Below are 27,052 nucleotides of genomic sequence, written 5' to 3'. Positions count from 1 at the left end.
CAAACATTTGTGAAAATAAGTAAAAAAAGGTTAAACCAACTCCAGAATATTTTCGCTCATAGATGGCACACGATGGCGCTGTTTCTCCAAACAACGTGGTTCATTCTAGAACAGATTTATAAATCTGTATAGCATTTAACCACATGTTGCGGCATACATATATATATGTGAAACAAAAATATATGCAGATGGTATGAAGTTTGTGAATGATGGTTAAAATGAGACTACAAACTGCCAGCTGTATAGACAAGCAAGGCTAATATTAAGGATGTATAAAAATGAGAAATAACGTGAGATAACAAGTAATTTAAGAAATAACGAGAGATAACGAGTAATTGAAGAAAATAATTAAAAATAGTTTAAGTGTTATTTGAGTAAATTTTGAACTAGAGCTATGATCGCGCCATCCAGCGGTCTGTTGATGTACAGCAGACTCCTCGGGACGACCTCTCATTGTCCTTTAGTATATGGTCGCTTTTTTTCAACACATAATGACAAAACGACAAGAAGTGATGTGTGTTAATTTATTAGAAAACACATTGACACGGACAATATTTTAAAATACTCCTGTGGTGTTTTCGTGTTTGCTTTCTCTTCACAGTGATTCAATATGAACAAAGTGTGGAAATAGTTACTACCACAGAACCACTGAGCTTTACAAAAAGAAACAGAAGCACAGACATTTACAATCATTTGACTTCAACACACACAAATACCAGAACAATAATATTAATAAACATCCGCAAATTGAGTAAAAAATAGATTTTAATCTTTTAAATACGTTTTTTAATACAAATATTGATTTGTTCTTTACCGTAGTTTATATTATTACTATTAACTGTTGTCACTAGTGGTACTCTTGAGGTTTGATTTACAGTATATCAATATACAGAGAAAAAAACATTTTGGTAAATTCTGGTATTGCTCATTTACATAAATATACAAAGACACACAAACATCTAGCTGTGGATTTCACTTATCTTTCGACCATGTTATGTTCTACATTTGATAGACAAATGGCTTTATTTAATGATTACCGTTATTAAACACTACTGTAATATTGTGATATTAGCATTATTGATACAGACATTGACATATTTTACAGCCATCTTTAAATGGACCCACTCATTCATGTTTATGTACACATTTCATGACACCCCAATAACCGCTGAGGAGAAACAGACTCGTGTATAAATGAGAAAAAAAAGTAAAAAAAGAAAAGTCATACTATGCTTTAGCTTTTATAGTTGTGTATAAGACTGAACCAATTTTATATTCGACGTATACCAATGTTCCCTTATCAGACAGACTGGTGGCGTTTTAGTAGTACACGACTGAGAAAAACAAGGGAGCAAGAGCAAGTTTTGAAGTATTTTATGTTAGTGTCTGAAATACTATATTGTAATAAAGTTTCACAAGAAAAAAGATAATATACAGCTTACTTCCACTGGCTTTCATGTTCCTTGCAAAATTAGTACTTTAATTACAAAAAGAAAAAATACATCAAAAACACAATTTGATAAAAAACACATTTCATAACATTCTCCCAAATGGATTGCTTTATTTCGATACCAAACCCGAGGCCAAGCTTTATGGTATATATGGAAAACCAAAATCAAAGTCAAACAGAATTCAGCCGTGACAAGCTGACCAAAATTTGATAATTCTATAGATATCCATGTTTAAAATAATCTTGAGCTGAAAACGTCTGGTTTTGAGAGTGCACATACAATCGTTGCTGCTAAAAGTATACAGTCGACATGACATCACCTCAGAGGTCTGAATGTACAACAGTGGTTTCAAATGTTAGTACTTAAATTAGTTATCGAGGCCAAAATGGCAACTGGCTTTTCTTCCCCGTGTTTTAAAATGTGTCTAATAAATAAAAGGTAGCAAAGTTGTAGCACTGAACAGAGTATGATTGCATATAATACCAGACCATTGTCTGCAAACAAACAACTACGAACAGACAACACACAGCAGTAAATAAACAAATGTCTTCATAAAAGAACAGTTTCAATCTAACCCCACGTTCTGGGGCTTTCCGATTTGCATTTAATGTTGCTCTTTGCCTTAGAGGTGCTCAGTTTGAACGTCGAACAGATTGAAAGCCTCCAGGTTCCAACGAAACGACAGAGACCGTCCGCTGCGTCCAGGTGGAATACAGCAAGGAATATTTTTTCCTCCCCTCAAATGAACGTTTTTCAGCCTTTCTGAATGCACAAGCGAAGAATGCCAGCTGAATAATTCCTACGGCGCTGGCTCAATGGGTCACTTCGCGGGCCAGTGTCATATGATCAGGGACAATGGCAGAGTTGAGGATATGTGACAACTGGATTTGAACCACCATTCAAAACTCACAGCAAAATGGCTAAAATCTAAATAGTAGTAGTCAGCTGGCCTACATGAGCGAAAGACTCCTCATTTACCCTGATTTATACGCACCTGCGGTTCAGTTCAGCTCAGCATGTGCACTTTGCATCTATAGTACCTATAATCTCATATTCCACACACAAACCACATCTAAAAAGGATGACGTTATCTGGTAAATATACAAAGGACGGTGATGTATAGTTTTTTTATAAATGTTTATTTTTATAAGTTTTTGAATCGCCTTTGCTATGAGACTACACAAAAACTAAACTGCGATTCCAAGCAGGATGTACCTGGAGGTGCTATATGTAGCCATTATAAAAATAGCTGACATCAAACTAATTATATGAAATCTTTCATATTGCTTTCCCTTATATTACATGTTGCACTATATTTGCTTGTAATAAATGTACCAGTGTATACCAGTAAACTGAAATAAGTTTCTAACAAACCTCTGTAGCTACAAACAGCAGTTTGTGTAATCGCTCCTGTTGGTCTTCACTTATGTTTAACGGTTTTGCATATTAAAACGCTTGTAATAACTATGGATTAACAGTGTAGTGATAGTGCTGTGTTTTAAGACATGCTGTGCATGTCGTGCGGTTTGTTTCAATGGGCGACCGTCGTTAAAAAATGAGAAATCAAAGCAATATCACAGAATTGACCGTTCACGTGATTTTGTGAAAGAGTTCGTATTGCTGCAGTCTCAGTAGACGCCCTTGGCACATACATTTCTCTGAGTTTACAGTAATGGTTAGCTTCTCTAAACCCTTTTCTTGAGCGAACAGGATGGCCATGAAGTGGGAAACTGAAATACACAACCTGCGGTACCACTAACACTGATATAAATATCAAGTTTGTCTGACCCAAACTGTTTTCTGACAAGTTTTGTGAAATACAATGAATGTGGAGAATTTGACGTGAACGGCCGTTTATACGGAGAAGTTTGGACTGTTGATTACACAAAGCATCGTCTTCATATGCAACCCTGGTGTCAAATAGTTTCTTTTGGCTATTTTAGCCCTTGCGCTTTCTTTTCACAAGAAAAAGCACTATCACAAAAAAGACTTCAGACAATTTGCCTGTTTTCCTCATTCATTCATCCATCCAAGTGCCATCCTCCCTCTATGGTGAGTCCATCATGGCCTCCAGCATCTCCAAGAAAAGTTTGTGCATGGGTACCCCGCCGCGAGTCTTGATGCTGTAGAAGGTGGTAAGGGCCCGGCCGGCGGTCTGCCTGAGGAGCGGCAGCGTGAGGAGGAGACGTCCTGCACGCTGTGGGTCATCGGGACGTCGTTGGACTTCCATTTCCAGTAGAGCCTGATGCAGCAGATCCCTTAACTTCTGCACGGCCTCCATGTCCTCAATGTACACTGAATCTGAAAAAAGGGAGAAAGATTATCTAGATCTAATCTTTGCCTGTACAGTGCAGTTTGATTGACTAATTGGCTTTCTATACAGCACACAACATATAATCGGTACATATATTAACCTTTACGTTGACTTAGGTTGCTGACCCCTACATTAGACTGCTGGCGAGGGTTAATGTTTAGCATGTACACACAGATATGTTAGGAAGATCTCTAGGGTGTGTCCTTCACAAAAGCGAGCAACTCCAAGTATTTGCATAACAAATACAGATTCTGTGGGTAAGGAGATGGGGGTTGAGTTTATTGTTTACAGTAATCAAAAGAGTCACAAGTCTTTCTGGGTGGGGATATATTTGTGTAACTGGACAGTGACAAGACCGGTAAGTTTATGACACAAGACAGAATGAGATCTGGTCTTGATAATGAAGTTAAATATGACTCGCATCAGTTGCATCATGTGGTCGACTATGGAACAGAAACAGACTCATAATTAATGAGTCATTGATTGAAAATGCTGAGCATGACAGGAAACGCACCTGAGTTGGTGAGAGCGATGGCCTTAAGCATGACGAACTCCTCGCGGTCCAGCTGCAGGGCCCGGAAGCGGCGCGCGAGTTGGCTGATCGCCGCGTTGAGCTCGGTCAGGCTGGCCACGCGTGACATCTCCTCATCAAGTACAAAGTCTTCGGCAAATACCACCTCATCCTCGCAGCCGAGAGAACGGTAAGCCACCCCCAACACCAAGACCTCCAGCCACACCGACTGCAGAACAGACATCTGGTCTGCCAGGGATAAGGAGAGGAATCCTGGAGGGGCAGAAAAAAAGTAAATGTTAAGTAAATGTTATTTCTACATAAATTGTGGTAGCTGTTAAAACAAATATGTTCCTGTAGCTCAACTTCCAGATTCTCAAGAACTGATCAAATGAATACTTCAAATGCACTTCAACTGTCTGGCAAATGCAAACATGTAAAACTTGAACCATGCAGTGGCTTTATAACAGTAACAGGAGAAGTGGCACGTAGCTTGACACCAGAAAAGCTTCCTTGACACAATCTTCTTGCCAACCTCCTTGCTGTCTTGTTATCACTTACCAGGAATGTGCTTGGCCCAGCCGATGATGACAACTAGTTCCCGGTCGGCCAGGTCACAGAGAGTGGTGAGCGTGCGCTGGGCTGTGTCAGGCTGCAGGGGGTCTGGCATAGCAAACAGCTTTTCTGGCTCCGCCACCAGCAGATGAGACACAATGATGCTGGATGAACCTGAGAATCACATATCAATGTTAGTCGTTTCATTGATTTATTTATTATAACAACGCACTTTACTAAAGTTAAACTTAAAACATTTCTGTTAACTGAAATCAGATTAAATGTCGGTATAAATGCTATTAAAAAAGTTAAACTAATCAAAAATTCAAAATGCAATAAACCAAAATGAATTTCAATTGAAGCGCTAAAATTATGAAACGAAAATTACATTTATATAAAATTCATCTGAAAAAACTAATTAAATACACAATGTTATAAATACAAATTATATAAAAATCTAAATAAGTAAAAAAAATGAAGTTATATATCAAATAAAAAACAGAAGCACATTGAAAAGCTAATTCAAATTGTTAATAAAACTATAGTAAAATAAATAATAGAAGTTCATAAAATGGCTAAAAAATTAAAAGCTACTTTTAAATATCAATACAACTATAATTTTTTAATAATGTTTCTTGTGTATTCAGTAAAATTATATATTAGATTGTTTTTAATATTATATTTTCTGAACTTATTCCATGTTTATTACCCTTGTCTCCCTCCTTCCTTAAAGGTATGGGTGCACTCTGGTATGTGGCATTCTCCACCTCCGGGCGTCTCTTGTACTTCTGTCTCCCGCCTCTGACCCTATCCAGACGGACTCCTATGGCAAATGCACAAACCAGAAAACAGTAAGAAGATTAGGCTATTGTCATCACTTACGGATCATACCTCACATGCGTGCAAGACAGAGAGAGAATGGCGTGCCACCTCACCTTCTTTGAGCATGCCTACTTTGAGGCACTTGGTGAAGCGACATGCCTGACAGGCCTTCCTGCGGCGCTTGGTGATCTCACATTCATTGGAGGCTGGACAACTGTATTCAATATTGCCTGGAGAGGATGGAAGTGAGATTATAGATGAACTGGCTGTTAAACAGGTATAAGTGATGGCATCTATTAAACAAACCTCACCCTGTATGGTTCTTTTGAAGAAAGCTTTACAGGCTTCGCAGGAAGCCACTCCGTAGTGGTACCCAGAAGCCACATCTCCACACACTAAGCACAGTCTTTTGGGAAGCGTGCTTAGTGCATACTTGCAGCGTCCACCGCCGCTCCCGGTAGATCCTTCTTCGGCTCCATCTCCACCTTCCTCCTTAAAGTGGCATCGAAGAGCGGGCGTGTAAAGGGGCGGGGAGTAGCGCCCAGTGCCATCTCCTCTGGAACCCCCTCCTCCGCTATGGGACGAGTCTGAGGATGCACCTCCTGGGCTGGTTCTGCCACCACCACCTACTCCCTCTGGACTGCTGGGTTCGGCCTTTATGTACAGATCAGTGCGTCGCTCTCTGGAAGACATGATACCTGCAAAAGAGTGGAGGAGTGTGAGATAATGGGAAGGGGAGGGACATTTTCCATTTTAGCTGTATCACCACTTGAAGGTCACTGAGACGAGAGTAAGTGGCAGATTAATGAGATGCAATTACTAAGGGATGTATGAATGTTTTTTTGTGTGTGTTTAAAAATACTTTTTTGTACTCTCATACCCGTATTTTGTTGTGATAAAATGTAAATAATATTATTTCTAGTAATGTTAATATTGTAGAACAATAACTGCACAGTTCAAATAGGACACTATAGCTGCTCAAAACACATTTCCAAGCTTAACAACAAAAAAGCCAAATGAAATATAATTTGACATAAAATGTCAAAGGTCACTTTACCTTATTAAGACAGCAGACATTAATCCAATTTCAGATCATTATTTTTAATGTCATTTTTATGTATACATAGCATACATTTGTGCACATATGCTCTGTTTGATGTCCATTCAGCACATATAGCACTGAGTTGTGATATTGTATATGATGATGCGTTATAATAAATCTCATTATTTCCTTATATAATAATTGTAACAACATGTTATATTCTCACTGAGAATATATTACTGTTCACATTAACAACTCTCTCATTATTTACATAACATATATGATTTTGTTTTGATCAAAATGATTGTGCTCATTTCCATTCGATTAACATGCAGGTGCATGCCGAGTGAGCAAACAGAAATGAAGCGCACACGGCAGAGGCAGCAGAAAAAGCAAGTGCATTGCTCTCTCTCTCTCTCTCTCTCTCTCTCTCTCTCTCTCTCTCTCATCCTACATCCACATGACTAGATTACACACAAAGCAGAGGGTAACAAGGTCCATTCAATGCTACACATGACATTACCCTAATCTTTTAATAAATGTTACGCTTACTAAAGGCGTATAGCTTCGAACAAGTTCAAGATCAAGTTATTTTGTACACCCATCAGGATGAAGATGCATCATTAGCATTCTCTGGTGAACAGACAACACTGTCCATAATCCCAACACCAGTCTCCACCCATTTAAGATTAGGGTCATTAATCCAGGAGAAAGAACCAATCCTCTAATCACAAGAGATGCTCAAAAGTGTGCGGTCCCTGAACAGCACCCATAGTTCACGAACTCCTCTCAGAGATAAACTAAGCTATGATGCCACATCTTAAACGTGCTGATTGTGCCATTTTAAGCATTCGGCAAAGAGTTAGCACATTACACAAATTGTAGGATGACTGCCAAGTAAGGCAACACGACTGGTCAGGATAGCAGAATGACTGGATTTTCCGGTAAGTGTTGGACTGCTAGTTATCATTCATAACCAATATGTACATTAGCTTCGGTACATATCCTAATAACAGCACCATACATTTTCTGCTCGTCAAGATATGAAGATATGAAATATCCACCTTCATCTGCCCTTGACAAACATGACACACAATTCACCTTTCCCCCAATTGTATGTGACGTGATGCAACTTTAGCTAGTGTGCAGTATGTGTGTCCCGCCTCCAAGTCCACTTGCTCAGTGTAGTCTGTTACATAACACTCGAACTTTGACGTTAACCTATACCCCCACGCCAACTCTCCCAAATGAGCAACGATTTTGGAATCATATCCTATATAACGTGTTTACATCCCTTAGTTTTGCGTTTTTGAAACACCACCAGACAAACATGCATGATGCTACGTCACCATTGAACCATCATCATGCGTCTTAAGTGAGGACACGCGGGGTAAGTGAAGGCCTCTGATGTGACGTCAAACCGCGATCTCTAAATGCAAACTAAAGTGAGTGTTAGATAAATGAATAGTCCCGTTTCAACGTGTGAACACCGAAGGAAACGTTACACAGATCGGTCGTAACATCCATCGGTGGTTTGCGCACTGGACCTTACTGATGTGCCACTTCCGGTTCGGATTTTACACGGTCGACTCCTTTGAAATTTAAATGTGAAATATTCAGTGTGCTATTTAACACCTTTGTCACGTGAGTCAAACCATCACTCGAGTCTATAGGTCTGCATAGCATACAGGGCTTTACTACAGCCATATCTGTTGCACGTACATTCGCGTATTTGATTTATTCTTTCACTTCAATACCAAAATGTTAACATATTAGTAAAAGTACGAATCGCACTCTAAAGAATCCGCCAACTATCTTAGCTTAGCTTTCGCTAACTTACCTTTGCTCCGCTTAAAATGTATCGCACCTCCTCCAATCGTCTCCCCAACATGTGCCCGAAATACTTATTCATTAACACGTTTAAAAGCAGATAAATCTGTGCGTGCTTCCGTAAACATGACTAAAATATGTGTATTGTTTAATTTAACGTAAGTTAGCAGTGCTGTTCATGTGGGCATCTTTGAACTTCACGTTCACCCTGAACACCGCGTGTCATTGGCTGCCGCAAGGAGGGAGGGAGGAGAGTATCTCGTGGCCAGCCAGATAAACAGACTTTTATAACAAAATCACACCATAAACGAGGTGATGTGGGGTGTTTGTTTAAAGGACAAAACATTAGTATTCCGTTATACATTCAAATGAACATAAATAAAGTTTTTTAGCTCATGACAGCAGAGTCAGCAAATAAAATACACGTCTGTGTATAGATTTTTATAATAAGGAAAAGTAAGTAAATGTACGATATGTTATATCAAAAGAGCAAGAATGAACAATAAAAGAAACAAACTATCATACCTCTTTTTCACTGGTGTGATGATCTCTTGGTGCACTGAAAACCTTCTCTCTCTCTCTCTCTCTCTCTCTCTCTCTCTCTCTCTCTCTCTCTCTCTCTCTCTCTCTCTCTCTCGGTGTCAAAAGACTAAAGGTCAGTTCAAACTGGCCATCAGGAACCCTGCCAATAAAAGAGAAAATTAGAGTCAGATCAACAAACTGAATGGACTCAATAAACAAAGAACTGCACATTATGAATCTACGCATTTCACCGCAAGGCTTTATAAAACATCCTGGCAATTGTGTCAGAAAGTGTAACTGTGTTTTGTCAAGTGTCTACATGATAAATGAGTGAGAAACCATCATTAGCCCAAACCGTGTCTTGAAATAAAACGTAAATTCAGATTTAATCAGAAACAACATTGATGTTACATGTGGTGTCAGCAAGACTTTCGGGAGTCATGAAGTTATTTATCTATTTAAATTTACATTAGAATCTGCCTACTAGGTCTTTGTGAGTCTAATCCTTCATAGTATTTGTATGATAGCACGTAGATTTTTTTTGCTCCATAATAATGTATATCTAATCTGTTTGCCCCTCTCCACCTGCATCATTAAAAATGCTGACTAAGGGAAAAGGCATTTATTAGTCTTTCAGAGGCCTCCATTCACCGGTCTTGCGTGCTGTCATTCACTCAACTCTTCCCACACGCATTCGGATACTTAGATACTCTCATATGATTTCTGCACACAACGTTTCCCCTCCCCCTTCTGTTCTCTGACACATTCCAAAGGTCAAAGTCACTGGAGGGGTTTGAAGGACAGCCACAGTTACTCCAAAAGGTCTCTGTGTCACAGCAAATATACACGAACAACAAAGTGATTTAATTCACAGTAATGTAAATATAACAGAGATGGGGTAAAAGCTAGTCGAATTTGTGATGAAAGTAACAGAAATAAACAAACGTATAGGTATTGTATGAATCTTTTATTGAATTTAAGTTTACAGCAATAAATCTTTTATTGAATTTAAGTTTACAGCAATAATATTTAACAGGTACAGGCGAAGTTTTCAATACTTAAATCAGACATTGGAAATAATGTATCAGTATATTATATGCCATAATTGGCATTTTAATAATGGGCATTTTTTATACTTTTTAGAAAATGTAGAGACTGCATAGGAGTGTATGACGCCCCTAACATAACCCCCCCCCCCACAAATTTCTTTGTTCACTTGTCAAAAACTTTAATTACAGTTCTTCTCTAACATTCGTTAAATATTGATATGTTGATTTTAGTTACTCATTTATTTTTTAGGTCCATTGTTCAAAGCACAAGTTATGAACTTGACTACTTCAATTTCATACCATAAGCATCATAACTTTTTAGATGTATTATTGTAAAAATCTGTTTAATCGTCATTTGGTGTCAAAACGAAAAGCATTGCAGCACCAATCACTGGATTTCCTAATTTATACTATACATACCATGTAAATCTGATTCTCCGTAGAGAAATCTGAGATAAGTACTGTGTGTTAGCCTTTGAACATCGACTACAGAATGCATGCAGGAAACTAGAGCAAAGACTGTCAGAGCAGTCCTCACTGACCTTGTTCAGTGAGCCTCGACCATTGAAAGGTTAATTGCTAAACTGGATTACAACTTCTTAAGAGCAGAGATTCCCAATCACGTCCAAGCAGAACCAAGTGATCACCGGCACCTCAAAGAGTTTCTACATGGCTACCCTTAACATTAAAAGATGTGCAACTGTGACTTAAGTATATTTTAAACAAAACTAGATAAATTAGTCCAAGAAAATGCTGGACACACACTACAAATCAAACCTAAGCAAAATACCTCACTCCTTCCCTCTACATGGTAAGAAAACGTCTTATTTGTAAGTTTAAAATGCTAACACGGAGTTTTTGTAGCATTTTAATAGACCAGTTTTCAAATAGCTTTGCAAAGTAGAAACTGCCTGAGTTACAAAGTCTCTGAGTGGTTGAGCATCTGAAACTTACAAATCATTGCTCAAGACACTCCAATGCTTGTATTTAACCCAAAGTTCAGCATTTGATCAGCAGGTCAACCGATTCGAGTCTGCTGGAAAGTACTGCTATCGTGTTCCAATAATGTGCTTTTTCTTCTTCGTTTTATGGCCGATCACTCCTTTGGAGTATTAACCGCCTTCCAATAATGTTACGTCAGCGACGACGCAAAATACCTCGACCGCGAGAATGCCAATGAAATCGGTCCCGTGTAAGGCACTTAGTTTCCAAATGCGACATGACTGGAGAACTAGAGTCCGAGGAAAAACCTCTCTCGCCGACACGATGCATGGGCTAGGGGACAACTCGATCAAGGTCAGCTTGCTGCAAAGTGTTACTGCGGACTTTTTGCACAAAAATGGTTCAGAACCGTCGTTTACCAATTTGCATGCAATGTCGGAGGATTTAAATGACCGAATCAAGAATTTTCCCTAAGTGCAGTTAGTCGTACGAGCAAACTACCGGGACACATTGACATATTTACAGTGTAAAGTTTGCACTGTTTAACGAAACGTGGACAAATCCGTATCGACGGCAGACGTTTGCTAGTGATAGACCGTATGACATTAGAATGATGATTATCAAACAGTCTCGACAGATCGGTCACGCGCACATTAACGCCAAACGGGCTCAAAGCATCAGTTACTCGCACAACATAAAGGACCATTTCAGTTCTCTTTGCCACTCGGATGCATACTTACCGATATTTCAGAGAGCATTGCTGGTGTGCGATGCCTTAAACGAGAAAAACGAACTCTTCAGCAAAACAGTCGATCCGATTTGTATAAATGTATTATCATGTATTATATCCCCGCACTGTATGTTCCACACACGGCGATCGAGAGAGCCCTTGTTGCTGAAGTGGGCTACCTTAGAAATAAATGCTACTTTAGCAATTCTAGTGCACTGATAAGTAAAACAATGAACGTGTGAAATAAAATCAACGCGATATGAATTGCTGCGCAGAAGCGAGAAAACTGGTTTAATCCAAACGCTTCTTTCGCTCTTCCCTGCACTAGTTCCCCATATTACTGTTTCTAGTTGTCACTAGAAGCTTGAGTACCGTCTTCCGCTAATACAGCTGAGATACCGGTTACGTATATCCTTGTTCTTTCTCCTCCCTCTCTCCTTTTGCGTCTGCTGTTTCTCCGTTACGTCCGCCCGCGCTTCCAATCACGCTTCCCCGCGCCGACGTCACCACCAGGAGCGCTTTAAACAATAAAGAAAAACTGACCTACTGTATATGTGACTCGCGAGTTTACACACTTTTTTCTCATTTTATTATAACCGGGGCTATTTTGGTACTGCGCGAAGGGGTTGAAAATGAAGCGAGGAAACATCACACATGCGTTCAAATAATTGTCACGATTCGTGACGTCGTACAACAATTGGACATCATTTAATTTCGTCTAATTTATACAGTTGAAAGTTTGTCATTCGAGACACAATGAGACGTTCTGTTATTCTGTGCTATATTTCATTGCATCGATTTTTCCAAGTACGTCACAAATGAATGAAGAATACACGATTATGCGACAGAACGCGTTTGTCCCGTTCAAGCTCACGACAGAGTTGTAAATCACACATCGCTTTAGATGGCATGGAAAATATCAGTCTGCTTGGTCTTGTGACACTGACCCAACTCTCTGCTCCAGGCCTCCCGTAGTCAGCTGGTTCGTAAGAGTTTTGGGCTGCGAGCCAGCGGCGCAGAGTTCACAGTGACTGCAGAGAGAGAGAGAGAGAGAGAGAGAGAGAGAGAAGAGGAGTAAAAGAAGAAGGAATAGACTACAATCCTCGTAACCTGATCACACCACAAGGATCGAGAGAGAGAGAGAAAGGGGTGCGTCAAGCCGCGCAGTGTAACGGAAAAGAGTCTCGTGCTAAAGAAATTATTACAGTGGGCTATTTTAGGAATGCACCCCAGACAGCGCGATATTGCAACCTGCCCAGAAAACCGTGAAAATGTTTGTAAAACGAATAGCACTCGTGACACGTCCTATAAGAACGACGTTCGCGTGCTGTATTTGTGTGGAAAAAGCATTGCGCGTGAAACAACGGAAACGAATCTGGAGGCGCTAGTGTTCTCGGTGTCATTGAGAAGGCACAGGCGACCTTGAATTCAAGGTCATTCTCCGTCGCAGCCTACGCTGCATTACAGTCGAGCTGCACGTTACCGCATTCTGCCTGATCCTCTTGACAGGGTCCATTTACAGCTCGTTCTTTATACGATCTCGTTTTTAACAGTTCTGTCACAGTTCGGTTGATGTTTTACAGCACCTTGTCTCTTTCACAGAGGATCACAGGGCGTCTTTCAGATGGAGACTTTTGTGTAGATGTGGTTTATGACTTTACCACAAAAGGTCACACTTCGGTGCTCTGGAATGCTGAGAGAGGTCATGACCCCGGGAACAGGTGTGGCAAACACTAATAGCCTCAAAGACAACAGCTGGGAGGTGAAGGCTATGCAGTAAGGGGGAACACTGAATCATGTTTAACAACATTAAAAGCGCACATTTACCCCCTCAAATTAAAGGACCATTGTCGTTTTGGTCAATAGTCATTTATAGTGTGCATTTAAAAGGAGCTAGGCATGTCTTGTATATCTCTTGACTCAACCTTAAACCTCAAATCTGTTTTTGATGACCAACCACTCTCGATTTGAGTGCAACACAAAGCATTTGTCATATTTGTTTAGCATTGATTAAAGTAATCGATAATGAACCCAAAAAAAGCAAACAGCGTAATTACATCACAGTGGAAGCAGCCAGATGCGCTCCAGCTCCATCTAGCGGTGATGTCATTATTCAGCGATTAAGTGGATTGTGCCAGTCTGCCGACCAGTGACGTCTGTGTACACTGTGTCCTCGAGCACAAGGTCATATGTTTCCGCGCACGAAAGTTGAGACATCCGAGCATGTGGCCCAGTTAAAGCTCCTGTAGTGTAGCAACAATGCAATAACACTGTACAATAATGCCAACATAAGAAATACAAATGTTGTAGGTGTAGAACAGTCCCGTTGATGTTCTGTTGTGCAGGCTACACTTTTATTAAAGTATCTGGTACAATCAAACCATATGGTGACATAAAGTAGCCTACCCACTACGCTTATCTAGAGAACCTATAATTAAACATCAAGTAAAAACAACAAAGTCAGGAACCCTTAGTGAGAAATAATACTTAATAAGACTCGAATAATAACCTAAATCAAGCCACAGATCAATCTGGATTCGTGTTGCATAAATTCACATTATTGTGCACATACACGAATAGTTATACAATACATACATCCACAGATGAAGTCATAGAAATGTATTCCAAGGTAAGGTGTATCTACCAGAATAAATAGGGTGTTTCTCCTGTTTGCATTGTGGTCTTATTCCAGCACTTCACAGTGGGTTGGAGGTAAGCTTTTAGCACAGGATTATAGTACCTCACCCACTGAGTCGGATTACACTTGTTTCCTGCACAGTTGCTAAAGATGTGTCATCTGTCATTCATAATATATTAAGTGTTTGACAGTGGTGTTATTTATTTCAGGAATACAATGAAACTATGCTGACTTTTGAGTTAAATATGGTGCAAAGGAGTGTAATAATAATAATAAGTCCATCTCAAAGCGCTTTACAAATAAAATTCAGTACAAAAAAATCCACAATTGTAAAATTGAACAGTAAACATAAACCATACAAATATAAAATACAAAAATCAAGTAAAAGCTACCGTAATAAAATGTGTTTTAAGACTAGATTACCTCATTCGGTATAAAGCATTCCATAATTGTGGAGGTAATGAAGAGAAAGCCCTATCACCCATCGATCTCAACCGGGTTGATGGAATAGTTAAAAGACCAGTTTCGGAAGCGCGGACGTCACGCACTGGAGTATAGGGAATGAAAAGCTCAGATAGATATTAAGGTCCCAACCATGCAAAGACTTGTCAGTAAGCATCAAGATTTTAAAATCAACCCTAAACATAACAGGGAACCAATGCAAACACTCCAAAATAGGCTTGTTATGATCTCTTAGCTTAGATTTTGTCAGGATTCTGGTACCAGAATTTTGCACAACCTGCAATTGGAGTAGGGTAGCCATAGAGACCCTAGCCAACAATTTAATACAATAGTTGATACGGGAAAACACAAACGTGTTAATCAACCTCTCAGCGACAGAGAACGTCCTTTACTGTCAATTTCAACCTTTACAGACCCTGAAACCCACCACTTACATTCGTAGCCAAACCAAGAACTCCTAAAATATAACAAAAGTGGGGTTTTACTTCATTTTTGCTTTACATTATGTTTAGAGATTATTATTTGGAAATGATATTATTCATATGTAGATAACACCTGGTTGCAACTTTCGACCGTGTATGATAAATCTCAAAATGTCTGATACTCGAGGCTTCTGTTTAAGACATATTTTCAAATAAATACACAAATGTAATCTTATTTAGTGTCCAAAGCTGACGTAATCACATGCTAGAAGCATTTGAAATCTTTTAAAATGTTTGTGTTGATTTTAACTTTAAACCCAATGGTAGACACTCCCACATGGCTAATATATGGTAAATATATAAGAAAGGCTTCCACTCAATTCCCTCGCAGTTCTATACTCGGTGAGAAACTCTTTTTAAGACACACTGAGGGAAAATGGAGCATTTACTTCTATTGTTCATCTTGAATGTGCTGCTAAATCTTTCTCGAGCCGTTCCTGCTCCGGTAAGAGCTATAGCTTTTAATACTTTGCAGCCTCGATGCATTTCTATTTTTTGTCCTGCACTTATACTTACTTCGTATTTTCTTTTGCTACAGGTGTTGCCCACTGATCAAAGTGAGTTTCTGTACTGCTGTTCCTTATCTCTAGAATATCAGTGTAGATCAGAACAGGTTTGCGAGTCTCTTGGACGATTTAGCAAACATTTAGCAAATAAATGAAAATATGCACTTAAACAACTCCAGTATTTATTTATTTATTTAATTAGTTTATTTGTCAGGGACATCGTACAAAATACATTAATCTTACGAAAAGATGTTTTGTACCAGAGTTAGCAAAAGCTATTTCCATCTGCTGTCCCCGGGCAGGTGCACACAATATTCAAACATTGTCAACAACTGTCAATAACATTAACAAATGCATATAATATTAGTTAAGCAATGATCATTTAAAACGAATCAACGAATCAGTATTGAGTTAACATGACCAAAGCTGAAGTTAAAGGAACAGTTTAGTGTGCCTTCATTTACACACTCTCAAGATGCTCAACAGTTCCAGATCTGTGTACATTTCTTTGTTCTGATGAACACAAAAAAATATATTTTGAAATATGTAGGAAAGCTCTATGGCGGGGAAAAGCTCCTATAGGAAAGCTCCTACTATGGTAGTCAATGGTGGCCAAGAACTGTTTGGTTACAAGCATTCTTTGAGATGTCTTGCTCGGTGTTCTTTAAAACAATTTATACAGATTTGGAACAACTCGAAGGTGAGTAAATGATGAGAACTGGGACTTATTCCACAAAGTGGGTTATTGGCCTGCATTAAAAAAGTCAAATTTAAACCCATACAGTATAACTTTAATTATTATTTTAATAGTTTAATACAGTGCTATTTAAGCATTATGAAGTATGTAAAGACATTAGGAAGAATTCACCCAAAAATGGTCCCAATAGACCACAATCTTTTTATTCCTAATATAGATAGTCAACAGGGCCATTTTTTGGGAGAACTTTTCCTTTACGTACTGTAATGTGTTTTTATAGTCCAGGCCTAGAAGGCAACACATTTTATACAAAATGTAATGGGGAAGCCCTAATCTGATTTTCTATTCAACAATATCCCAGATTTAAATGAAGAAAATGAGTGTGGTTTGATTTTTTTTCTGTTTAGATGTTGAATCTCAGCCTGATGAAAGGGATATTTTCTCAAAAATTCTGGAAGCAAACAAAGGTAACATTTAATGCATCTTATTGTCTTTCTTGTTCGCTTAATACATTCAGTGAAAGGATTGACTCACTGTTTTTGTTTCAATGATGCAGAGATTAGTGAAATGTTGCTGGAGGGGGATATGGCTTTTCCTAGAACAAGGAATGCCATGAAATGCTCGAATAATTACTGCAAATGGCCAAAATCATCATCTGGACGGGTTGAAGTGCCTTACACCGTTGCGGACTTCTGTGTGTGAAAAGACATCCACTTTTACCATGTACATCTGTAAATGCATTCAGATCCAGTCACTTTTGCATGGTTTTGTTGTAGATACCGAAGAGAAGGCAATTATTGCAAGTGCGATGGAAAACATTGCTGAAAAAACATGCATTAGTTTCGTGCCGCGAACAAATCAAGTCGAATACATCAGTATTGTGAATCAAGTAGGGTGAGTCCGACAAACCTAAATGGTTTACCCAGAAATGAAAATCGTTTCATCTTTGAAGACTATATATCAAAATAAATCAAAGGGTTTCATCGCATACTGTACCTGCATCATTACCATCAGTGTTTTAAACATTTGTGTGTTAAACATTTGAAGGTGCTGGTCTGACGTAGGACGATCTGGAGGTAAACAGCAACTGTCTCTGTCAGTGGACGGTTGTGTTCAGTACGGGGTCGTTGAACACGAGCTCCTCCACGCTCTTGGTTTCCACCATGAGCACACCAGGAGCGACAGGGACCAGTATGTCCGCATCAACTGGGATAACATTCCAAAAGGTTCTGTTTGAATGTGTCACAGTCTCACATTCTTTTTATTTTCGTGTAATGAAAACCTAATTCGTTTAACAACGAATTGCTTTCCCCTCGTGCAGCTTCCGCATACAACTTTGAGAAGAAGGACACAAATAATCTGAATACCCCTTATGACTACAATTCCATCATGCATTACGGAAGGTAATACACTTATTTATTTTGAAATCAGCATAAAAGATATCCATGTGAAGATACAGTCACTCTCTGTCTGCAGGACTTCCTTCGCCTTACAGTATGGGAAGGAAACCATCACTCCTATTCCTGACCCAACAGTGACGATTGGACAGAGGCAGGAAATGTCTAACATTGACATTCAGAGGATCAACAAGCTCTATGAATGTGGTAAATACATTATGCATGAGTACAGTCTTGTGAATTATTGAATAGTCTCATGCAGAAAAGATCTGACATTTCAATAGAATAACCGTATAAACTGTTTTTTACTTGCAGCTCTGTGAAGTGGATTCAATCCTAATTGAAATACTGACTGCGACAGAACAAATAGAGTTACTACTGTCCTGTTTAACAAAAACATCTTTATTCCTTTTTTGTCTGTAACTAAGTTGAACTGTAGGCTACATTTCAATAAACCTTCTAAAAAAATCAATTGATAAGAATGTGTTTTTTATGTTGAAATGTATTAAGTTTTGTGGTATGTTAAGTAACAGTTTGACCAAATCACAGTCAGCTTAGTGAAGACTGGCTGCCGTTTTCTAAGCAGCTAGTATGAAAAAGGACCGAAGCTTTTGAGCTTTAAAAAAAGTGTTTCATACGATACTTGGAGTTTATTGCAAGTCGTCCGAGGCCTTGTGATAGCCTTGTTTGAGGAAAAAGACAATAATTTATCCTATATCGGTTCTGTTTGGGTGTAAAATAGTATGCAGATTGTTTTTAAAGAAAAAAATGCATCTGCACAATTCTGTAATTTAACAATAACAAAAATGAGTTTTATGTACATAAGTAAGAAAAGCCTTGGTTTAAATTTATGCATTTGGCAGATGCTTTAACTTATCTGCATGTGTATTTCCTGTTAATCAAACCCACATTTCACCTTCATCCGTATTTGAAGTGTCATTCCTTTATTGTTATCACGTTGTGAATTGAGGATAGTGGCAAAAGGCACAGAGATTAAAACAGTCATGGAATCCATACACAGCATACAGGACAGTCAATGTGTAGAAATCATATCTGATTATATCAGAACTATTCAGTAGATGACACTAATATTCTGGTCATGAACTTTCCGCATATAAAGTTAGGACTAATGTCAGTGCATGGCTATCTGATTACCCAATAAAAGTTCTTACTCATGCTGAGGTGTCCAAGATGTGATATAATCTGATTCTCATTTTAGGCACATGGACAGATTCCTTTTTTGTATCCCAGTAAAATCTGAGAATAATGTGCATTCAAAATTAAGCACAGCATACCAAAGCTAGTATAGTTTAAGTTCAGGTGACCCATGTCAAAAATACATTTCTGAGGATTTACAAACTCCACACACAACTTGTTTGCTCACAGCTTCGGCTGAAGCGGAGAGGGGTCCTTTTGCTGAATGTCTCCATTTGGGGTCACAATCTCGCTGATTCTCGCTTCATTTGGACTGATTTTGGTGGTTTTAGGTTTTTGCAGATCCCTTCTTAAGTGTCTCCTCTGTCGTCTCCGTTTGGGCCTGTCATTTGAAGTTGGGTTGGATTCTGATTTATCCACGAAGGGATCCAGGTGAACCTTCCCGCTCACTGCGTCTGATGACTCGTCAATGTAAGCGAGGTTTTCACCAAAATAATCCAGGGGTTGAGAGATAGTTGGATCTTTAGTGGAGAGCTTTTCCACTTTTTCTAAATCTTTGGCACTTTCTCCCTCTGGGACCCTTTCTGTGTTGGTCACGTCCGAATCTGTTTCAGAACTGCTGTCCGACTCGTCCGAAGAACCCGTGTACGAGCCGGATTCTGATTCGTTCTCCCCTCTGCCGTCCGACCCAGCTTCCCCCGATCCACCTTGACTGCCACTGCGTCTGTGGCGCTTGTGGCGGCCCTTTCTTCTGGTGCGCTTGAAGGGATCGTCCAGTTTTCCGGCAATACGGAAATCCACTGACATGTTCTGAATGTTCTGAGTCCAGTCTGAGGCGTGGGCTCTCAACTCTTCCATCTGAGAGCAGAAAGTAGGGCAGGAGAAATGGAAAGGCTTGAGAGTTATGGAGAGATTTGTATGTCACAGAATGATAGAAATTTGATACAGATTTCAGGTTAGTTCAATAAGAGTTGTAGAGATGAATTACGGATGTAAAAGAAAATGGAAGGAAGTTAGTCATGGGGATAGAAGGGATGGAATTGAGAGAGAATTAATAATTCGATTTGACTCATAGTGCTCGGGTTTGACCAGGAAGTTTGACCAGGCACAGCTGTTATTACATAACACATTTAGTTTAGACAATGTCTTTGAATTCATGGTGTTATTGTAGGCTTACCTCGGCTCTGGTTTTTTGGGTAAGAACCAGAATCCAGTTCCCAATCATGGTGAGAATGGACACAAAGTAGGCCAAACCGAACAGAATCCAGAACCAAACCAGAGGCTTGTACCAGTGATCTTGACCCGCTTTACTGCTGTCACCTGATAGACAGGGAATGAATAATGCACACTAAGAGTCCTTATATCTGTTTCTAGTATAGATTGGTAGTCACTATATATCAAACATCATGTAAAACCATCACATTGGGTCTTGAAATAGCATCTGTCTTTGTTGAAAAATTGCCATGAAAAATGTCTCTAGTAAAAGCAAGTCTCTTTGAATTCAATATTTGTGGAAGTGAAAATGTATATGCAGTGGTACCTGCAACATAGTCTCCAAAGCCAACAGTTGTCAGTGTGATTACCACAAAGTAGGAGGACTCTAGAAGGTCCCAATTTTCCACCTTTTGGAAAACTAAAGTTGGCACAAATATGAAGAGAACACAGCCCAGAAGGATGGAAAGCAAGGCACTGATGACGCGCACAATGGTTGGGCTCACCTTCCACTTCTGAATGGAAAAGACAAAGAAAACTGAAAGCAAATTTCTCAAGAAAATTGTAGGTTTTTGGTTTAACTTTAAATTATAGTTTTAAATCAGTTTAAAAATTATTTTAGAATTTTTTTTATTCTGTCATTAAAATGACAAGAGGGTGAGCAAATCATGACAGCATTTTTGAGTGAACTATCCCTTTATATACTTTGACACTTACTGTTTAATACAGTAACATCATAGAATGTTTAGATGTTTCTTGTAAGCCCTGTTATAAGGAATGTTGTGTGATTTCACGTTTGTCATCAGTATCATTTACCCATAAAAGAGCTTCAATTTTAGCGATGGCATTCCTCAATGAAGTTCCCAGATGATCTCCTGCAGCGGCCAGCAGAAAGCCAAACAAGGGAATTCCAATCAGCGTATACCAGATACAGAAGAACTGACCCCACGGTGTCTTTGGAGAGATATTTCCATAACCTGGATCACAGACAAACACTTTGATCTGATGGCTGATATTTTTAGACACCTCAAAGTGCCATTGATCTTCAGAATGCAGGGGTCGGGCCAGGGTTTGGGTTCCACATGCAGGTATGTTCAGCTTCATGTGGTAGTACCATACCGATGGTGGTGACAATGGTGCCGCAGAAGAAGAAAGCGCTGCCTAGGTCCCAACTGGTGCTGAATGTTGTGTTTCTGCTAGGGTCAACTCCAACACTGATAGCCTCTGCCACCTTCTAGATGGGTTAAAGGTAGTGGAAACAAGGGGTTAGCCTTGAAAGATAAGCACACTCCAAGTTCATTTTAGTAAGAACACTTTAAACTTAAAATATACTTTTTAGTATTTTTTTATTAAGTATAATTTGTGTAATATATGTAACTAGATGTAAATGTACTATTAGTATACTTGTAAGTTTACTAATCCAGTACTAATTGGGAATAAAATTGGCTGACTCTTTAGGTGATAAAAGTACACTTAAAGTATACTTTAAGTGCAATAGTAGCCAACTTTGAGTACACAACTAGTTTACAATTGTATTTTCCAATATAATGATTGTTTGTGCAATACTTTTAGCACATTTCAAAGTTATTAAAGGTCCAGTATGTAGTTTTTTGGAGGATCTATTGACAGAAATGCAAAATAATATACATAACTATGTCTTCAGAGGTTTATGAAGACCTTACAAACAAGCGTAATGTTTTTATTACCGTAGAATGAACTATTTCTATCTACATATATACTCCACGGATCTGCTTGTATGGGATGTTGTTGCCATGTTGTTTCTAGGACAAACAGACAAACTGCTTGAAAAGAGCGTGTTTCATAAATACACTATTGGGAATTAAATTAAAAACGACGCTATCGGGAAAGAAGCAAAAATGACATCTTAGTCCTCTGTCAGCCTCTATTGTGCTTCAAAAGGGAGGGAGGAGGGGTGGAGTGTGTTGTTGGTTCGCAACCTCACCACTAGATGCTGCTAAAATCCCCACATTGCTGCTTAAAGTACACTTTGAAGTAAACACTCTCAGTAAACAACTATTTAACTATTGTATACTGTTAGTGCATCTTATATACTGTTACGGTATCTGTAATGACTTGAACTAATATGTTTGTGAACTTTACATAAATGTAAAAATAACTTTTATCACTGTATGCGAATAAGATCAGCTTAATTCCCAAAATGTTAAAATACATCATATCTAATCTCTAAATAGGATAAATGTTAAAGATGTTTGGTTGTTCTAATCAAACATCACATTTATCCATTTAGCAGACACATCCAAGGTACTGTACACATTTGATCATTTGCATGATATTCAAACCCATGACTTTAGAATTTCTCACTACTCTTTAAAGTACAGGGACATTACATTATACAACTTTGTTTAATAATAACTTCAGATAAATCATTTGCTTTGAAGCTAATAGTTTGAGTTAGTAAACAACCCATTGTGCAACATATCACTTACATTTATCAGCACCTCTAGATGGTCTTCGTCCACACACGTGTAGTTGCCTAGAAACTCATTACGGATGGTTTGCAGTTCATTGTGGTGGCTTTCTTCATACGGGGCCTCCAGGGCATTGAACACCAGAGCTCCCATCACCAGGTACAGGAGCACTCCAGTGAGGACGATAAAAAGGGTGGAGCACTGCATGATTTTAGTTCTGCAGTCCCGTTTCTTCTGCTCTCCACTTCTGCTGTTCGTCTTCTTTGAGACAGGACTGCAAATGCAACCGCACACATGAGGGCGTTGCAAGCACTTGATTTTAAAAGCCTAACCATGACCACATAATAACTTTACCAAGGATTATTGTTATGCCCATTAAAGCTTCCACGGTGCTGCTTAACCAGTTTCAGAGTTATATAGAGGAAAAACCACAAACCAGTCTGTTTCCTCCTCCCTCTTTCTTCTCCGTCTGTGGCAGTTGCTAAGGATGGAGTCTCTGGACCCGTAACCATGTAAAAACCCCTCGTCCTCGCGATCTGACTGAGGAGACACTGATGGGAAAAGTGATTCGGACACACTGTTAAATTCAAAACTACGACATTAAGATAAATCAGTAAAACAATCTGATTCTATTTTAAGATCCTTCTGTTTATATAAAGGAAATGACTTAAATGGCATTCTGTCACGGCATAAAGCACAAGAGCTATGGTGCTTTGCACGAAGCTGCTCTGAATGCTTGTCCAGATGTATTTTTGGCTTTTGGTGGACTATTGTACTGACAGTGTTCTACGAGCTCCAGGTGGTTCCTGTCATGTCACAGAGATCGCACCTTCACTTCACGTTGCAAAACAAAGCTGCGTGTGAGTGAAACAAAACTCATCTGTCTTCAGTTACTTAAGGGAAATGTGGGGGCAGTAGCTTCAGACCATTAACCAGCTGTTAAGCAAACAAAACCTAATAAACGGGACATATAGGTGAGTTGGGCTTTGAGTCACATCGGCTTGGGAATTCTTTACAAGATTTCTGTTAATACAGAGGAACTCAACTATGTGCGAAATCAAATTACAGACTAAAAAGCACTTTAGTGTTCGAAAAGGCCACAGCAGGTCACGGCGATTATGTGATGGGAAATGATACGCGTCATAGCTTAATGGGACTGTTCACCCACAAATTTAAGTTCTGTCAACATGCGTGACCCTGAACAACCAAACTAGTTTTAGGGACCGTCTCATTTTTCTAGCTGCGTCGGTGCCACATCGAGTTGAAAATATTTCAACTTTTCAGAATGCCACACGGTCATCCGTAGATCATGTGACAAGAATCAACCAAACTGAGCTCAAGGGCTTTGGGAAAAAAAAGAGAAAGCAGTGCGGCTCGCAGTTTCAGTTTGCCTCCTTTGGGAAAATTAAAAAAAAGGATAGGACAATATCCTTGTCGAGATACAACTGTGTACAACTCTGGAGGGTGCAAAAAATCTAAATATTGAGAAAATTGCTTTTGAAGGGGTTCATCAGAAGCGCTGTAGCAGAAACAGGTTTGTTTGAATGGTCTCTATCGACTTACTGCTGTAATGACGTTGTGGAGAATAGATTAATTCAGAAATTATCGTTCTAAACTTTACACAGATACCAAACTTGAGTGGGTAATTCTCAAAGAGCGGGCAGCAGCGAGCAATGTTTGTAGGTGTGTTTCCAGCCCAATTTTGTTAGCGATTTTGCTGCATCCCCTCACTAAAATAGTTTTTATATATTTACAGTAGGTTCCCGTGACTTATGACTGGTTTTCTGGTCCATGGGGCATATTAAAGAAAGTTTAGGTCTTAATCCAAGATACGATATGCCTAAATTAGGATTTTTCACGAATTCAAATTACTGAAGCAAATCTTGGGATTCCTGTCTTATTTTACTAAATCGAATCTTTTCTCTAGGAAATCATAAATTGCACCATCAAGCTCTGAAACTCTCCCTTAGGTCTGTTACCAAACAAACAACACTGCGCAAGCTGCTGATGCTGGTAAACAACATGGAAAAACAAAACCGGCCAGCTTTTAAGAAACTTTAAGTTTGGTAAGTTTTCACCTTTGCTCACGAAGACAAAGACAGGGAGTGGGCCGATAATGTGTCTGAAGTGTCCGGCATTAAACGTACAGCTGAGACTGAAGAAAAGTTTACCACCCTGACAAGCCAAACAAAAAAGAAAGCGGCCTGCAGGTAAGGGCGTTTTTTCTGTTAGTTTTTAAATAATTTTGAAGTTAGGACAGATGGGGTTGTTCTAAGGTTAAGACCGTTTAAAGGATTCTTTGTCAAGTTAAGATGCTTCTGTAATACCCCTTTTCCTATGTGTAGTTTAGATAAGATTATGCACTTAGGAAGTGCATTTCTGTAATTGCTTTTGTCCTAAATGAGGTCCTTACTGAAATAACCATGCTTACCGAACAGATAGGGTAAGATTTTCAAGTTACAATCTTTCTGTAATTCGTAAATGCATTTATCACAAAGTGAACATTATTTTATATGCTTTGCTTCCTCTTGTTTAAAATGTTTGACTTTCTTACTGCAAAACAATATATTTACTGTTTAATTTGACAGAATTTTCACTTATTTATGGTTCTGAAATATGTTAAATGACAGAAACAAACTGCAAATTTACAAGTGGTAAAAGAAACATGTAATTTTTCTATACAAATAAGCGTACTGGGTTTTAAACAATATGGTAAATAACAAAGTTTTATTGTTTACCCTTAACACAATAAAATAAATAACAAAATAACATAAAATAAGTTAACATAAAACAAATAAATAAGTAAATCAACCTTGTCTAGCAAATTCCGTGTGTTTTATTGTGCAAGCTTATTGAACTATTTTAACCAATTCAAAATTATTATGTAGCATGAGCATTTGTTTACACGCTGTGGTTTTATTCAGATCGTTATTTCTGAGCTCTGCACATGTGAATGTATTTGTGTGTGTGTGAGAAGCTTCAGATGCCAGCAGCTCTAGATGTCTGTGGCAGTTATTGGTTTCAGCATCTAATTCAAAGCGCCCGAGGATCTGCTGACTGCATGGTTGCAACCTCACTATAAAAAGGGATTTGATGAACAGGCACATAAACAGACATTCAAGGCGAATGGATCTGATAAATAATCAAGCCTAAGCCAATATATGAATTAATGAAGAAAACCTCCTCAGCAAACGCATATCAAGTGCAACCCCGTGCAGGTTGCATATGTCTAATTTCCCATGCTTTTAGTTTGTGGACTAATTCTCACAACCTCCAGTTTTTGTTGTGAATATTGTATTTGTGACAATGTGCACAATATACTAATAGTTGAATGTTCATGCTAAATGGCAAGAAGTATTTCATTTACCATGCAATCAAACCAAAGCCTCACTTTCTCTAAAACTTCAAGTCAAGCAGCTTCATGCATGATCCTGGCAACAACTATAACTCACATTGGCACTAGAATCAGAATGAATTAGAAACAGTTTCTTACACACAAGTTCTCAAGCCCATCTCCCACCTCAGTGCTCGCGGTTCGGCATGTCCAGCACAGAGTAACCGCAAACTGCAGGATTCCTTTCAGGTTCTCACTACACAGAGCGTGTGTGAGCGTGTGTGTCTCTTGCTGAATGCCCAGGAATGAAAAGCTACTCAATCAAACAGATCCTCAGTTGAGAGAGTGAGTGTGTGAGTGAGTGTTTGTGTGGTTTGTGTGTGTTTGAAGGGGGTGGGATCTGATGAGCAGGGCAGTGTTACTTTATGGATGGAGGAAGAGAGAGAGAGAAAGGAAATCGAGAAAAGAAAGCAATAGACAGGGAGGCCGAAAAAGGGTGGGGTCGATGCAGATACTTTCAGTCTGAAATGCCTATTGCACTTTGTGATTAATTTGTTTTGTTATAATATAATAATTTATCTATTCTGTGTTTGCCCCAGGCACATTTTAGACAAATTTTATGGGTTGGTTCTATTCCGAACCCCACCACAACGATTATATATAATAATTATATATATATAATATAGCGCTTGCTTTATGTATTATCTAGTTGACACGTGCTGATAAAAATAAGCTACAAAAATAGAATCAAGTAAAATTTTATATTTTAAATTTGGTTTTATTTTAAATATAAAATATCAAGTTTAAAATAAAATAAAAGATTCACCCAATAAATGCACGGTTAAAATGACATGCATTATTGTTTATTAAAAATGTGATTATAAAAAAGACACAAATTCTTGAGCGGGATGGAGGAAATCCTATAAAACTGTTGTGATAATGCAATGAAAA

At 38.7% G+C, this 27,052-nt stretch overlaps 3 protein-coding genes across 13 annotated transcripts; 1 reads left to right on the top strand and 2 right to left on the bottom strand.

Annotated features, from left to right (window-relative positions):
- Nucleotides 1–511: 511 nt before the first annotated feature.
- esrra (estrogen-related receptor alpha) lies at nt 512–12,206 on the bottom strand. 4 transcript variants are annotated; one of them, XM_079486397.1, is made up of 8 exons: nt 11,779–12,206; nt 9,051–9,207; nt 5,965–6,351; nt 5,767–5,883; nt 5,541–5,654; nt 4,838–5,005; nt 4,280–4,549; nt 512–3,752 (listed from the first exon to the last, which is right to left on the bottom strand). In XM_079486397.1, exons 3-8 carry the CDS (start codon nt 6,344–6,346, stop codon nt 3,499–3,501), a joined length of 1,305 nt encoding a protein of 434 aa, XP_079342523.1. In that variant the 5' UTR covers nt 6,347–6,351; nt 9,051–9,207; nt 11,779–12,206; the 3' UTR covers nt 512–3,498. The 4 variants fall into 4 exon arrangements, with proteins under 4 accessions (XP_079342523.1, XP_079342524.1, XP_079342525.1 ...); XM_079486398.1 differs by lacking the exons at nt 9,051–9,207; nt 11,779–12,206 and adding an exon at nt 8,536–8,759; XM_079486399.1 differs by lacking the exons at nt 9,051–9,207; nt 11,779–12,206 and adding an exon at nt 8,045–8,269.
- On the top strand, nt 10,724–18,412 carry LOC306911228 (high choriolytic enzyme 1-like). Of its 6 annotated transcripts, none has more exons than XM_079486400.1 (9): nt 10,724–10,907; nt 15,889–15,907; nt 16,961–17,020; nt 17,110–17,247; nt 17,330–17,447; nt 17,601–17,779; nt 17,875–17,956; nt 18,030–18,157; nt 18,266–18,411. In XM_079486400.1, exons 1-9 carry the CDS (start codon nt 10,905–10,907, stop codon nt 18,271–18,273), a joined length of 735 nt encoding a protein of 244 aa, XP_079342526.1. In that variant the 5' UTR covers nt 10,724–10,904; the 3' UTR covers nt 18,274–18,411. The 6 variants fall into 6 exon arrangements, with proteins under 6 accessions (XP_079342526.1, XP_079342528.1, XP_079342531.1 ...); XM_079486402.1 differs by lacking the exon at nt 15,889–15,907 and adding an exon at nt 13,371–13,489; XM_079486405.1 differs by lacking the exon at nt 15,889–15,907 and adding an exon at nt 13,371–13,544 and having other exon boundaries at nt 10,726–10,907.
- A 460-nt stretch (nt 18,413–18,872) lies between these two features.
- Nucleotides 18,873–26,483, bottom strand: kcnk4b (potassium channel, subfamily K, member 4b). 3 transcript variants are annotated; one of them, XM_079486395.1, is made up of 8 exons: nt 26,261–26,483; nt 23,204–23,318; nt 22,786–23,041; nt 21,437–21,551; nt 21,134–21,294; nt 20,646–20,832; nt 20,283–20,425; nt 18,873–19,963 (listed from the first exon to the last, which is right to left on the bottom strand). In XM_079486395.1, exons 3-8 carry the CDS (start codon nt 22,972–22,974, stop codon nt 19,331–19,333), a joined length of 1,428 nt encoding a protein of 475 aa, XP_079342521.1. In that variant the 5' UTR covers nt 22,975–23,041; nt 23,204–23,318; nt 26,261–26,483; the 3' UTR covers nt 18,873–19,330. The 3 variants fall into 3 exon arrangements, with proteins under 3 accessions (XP_079342521.1, XP_079342519.1, XP_079342520.1); XM_079486393.1 differs by having other exon boundaries at nt 23,122–23,318; nt 26,261–26,402; XM_079486394.1 differs by having other exon boundaries at nt 18,880–19,999; nt 26,261–26,448.
- Nucleotides 26,484–27,052: the final 569 nt, after the last annotated feature.

The sequence above is a fragment of the Barbatula barbatula genome, assembly GCF_947034865.1.
Source record: "Barbatula barbatula genome assembly, chromosome: 22".
Lineage (NCBI taxonomy): Eukaryota > Metazoa > Chordata > Actinopteri > Cypriniformes > Nemacheilidae > Barbatula > Barbatula barbatula.
The sequence above is the reverse complement of the archived record's forward strand: the minus strand, read 5'-3'. Positions and strand labels throughout refer to the sequence as shown.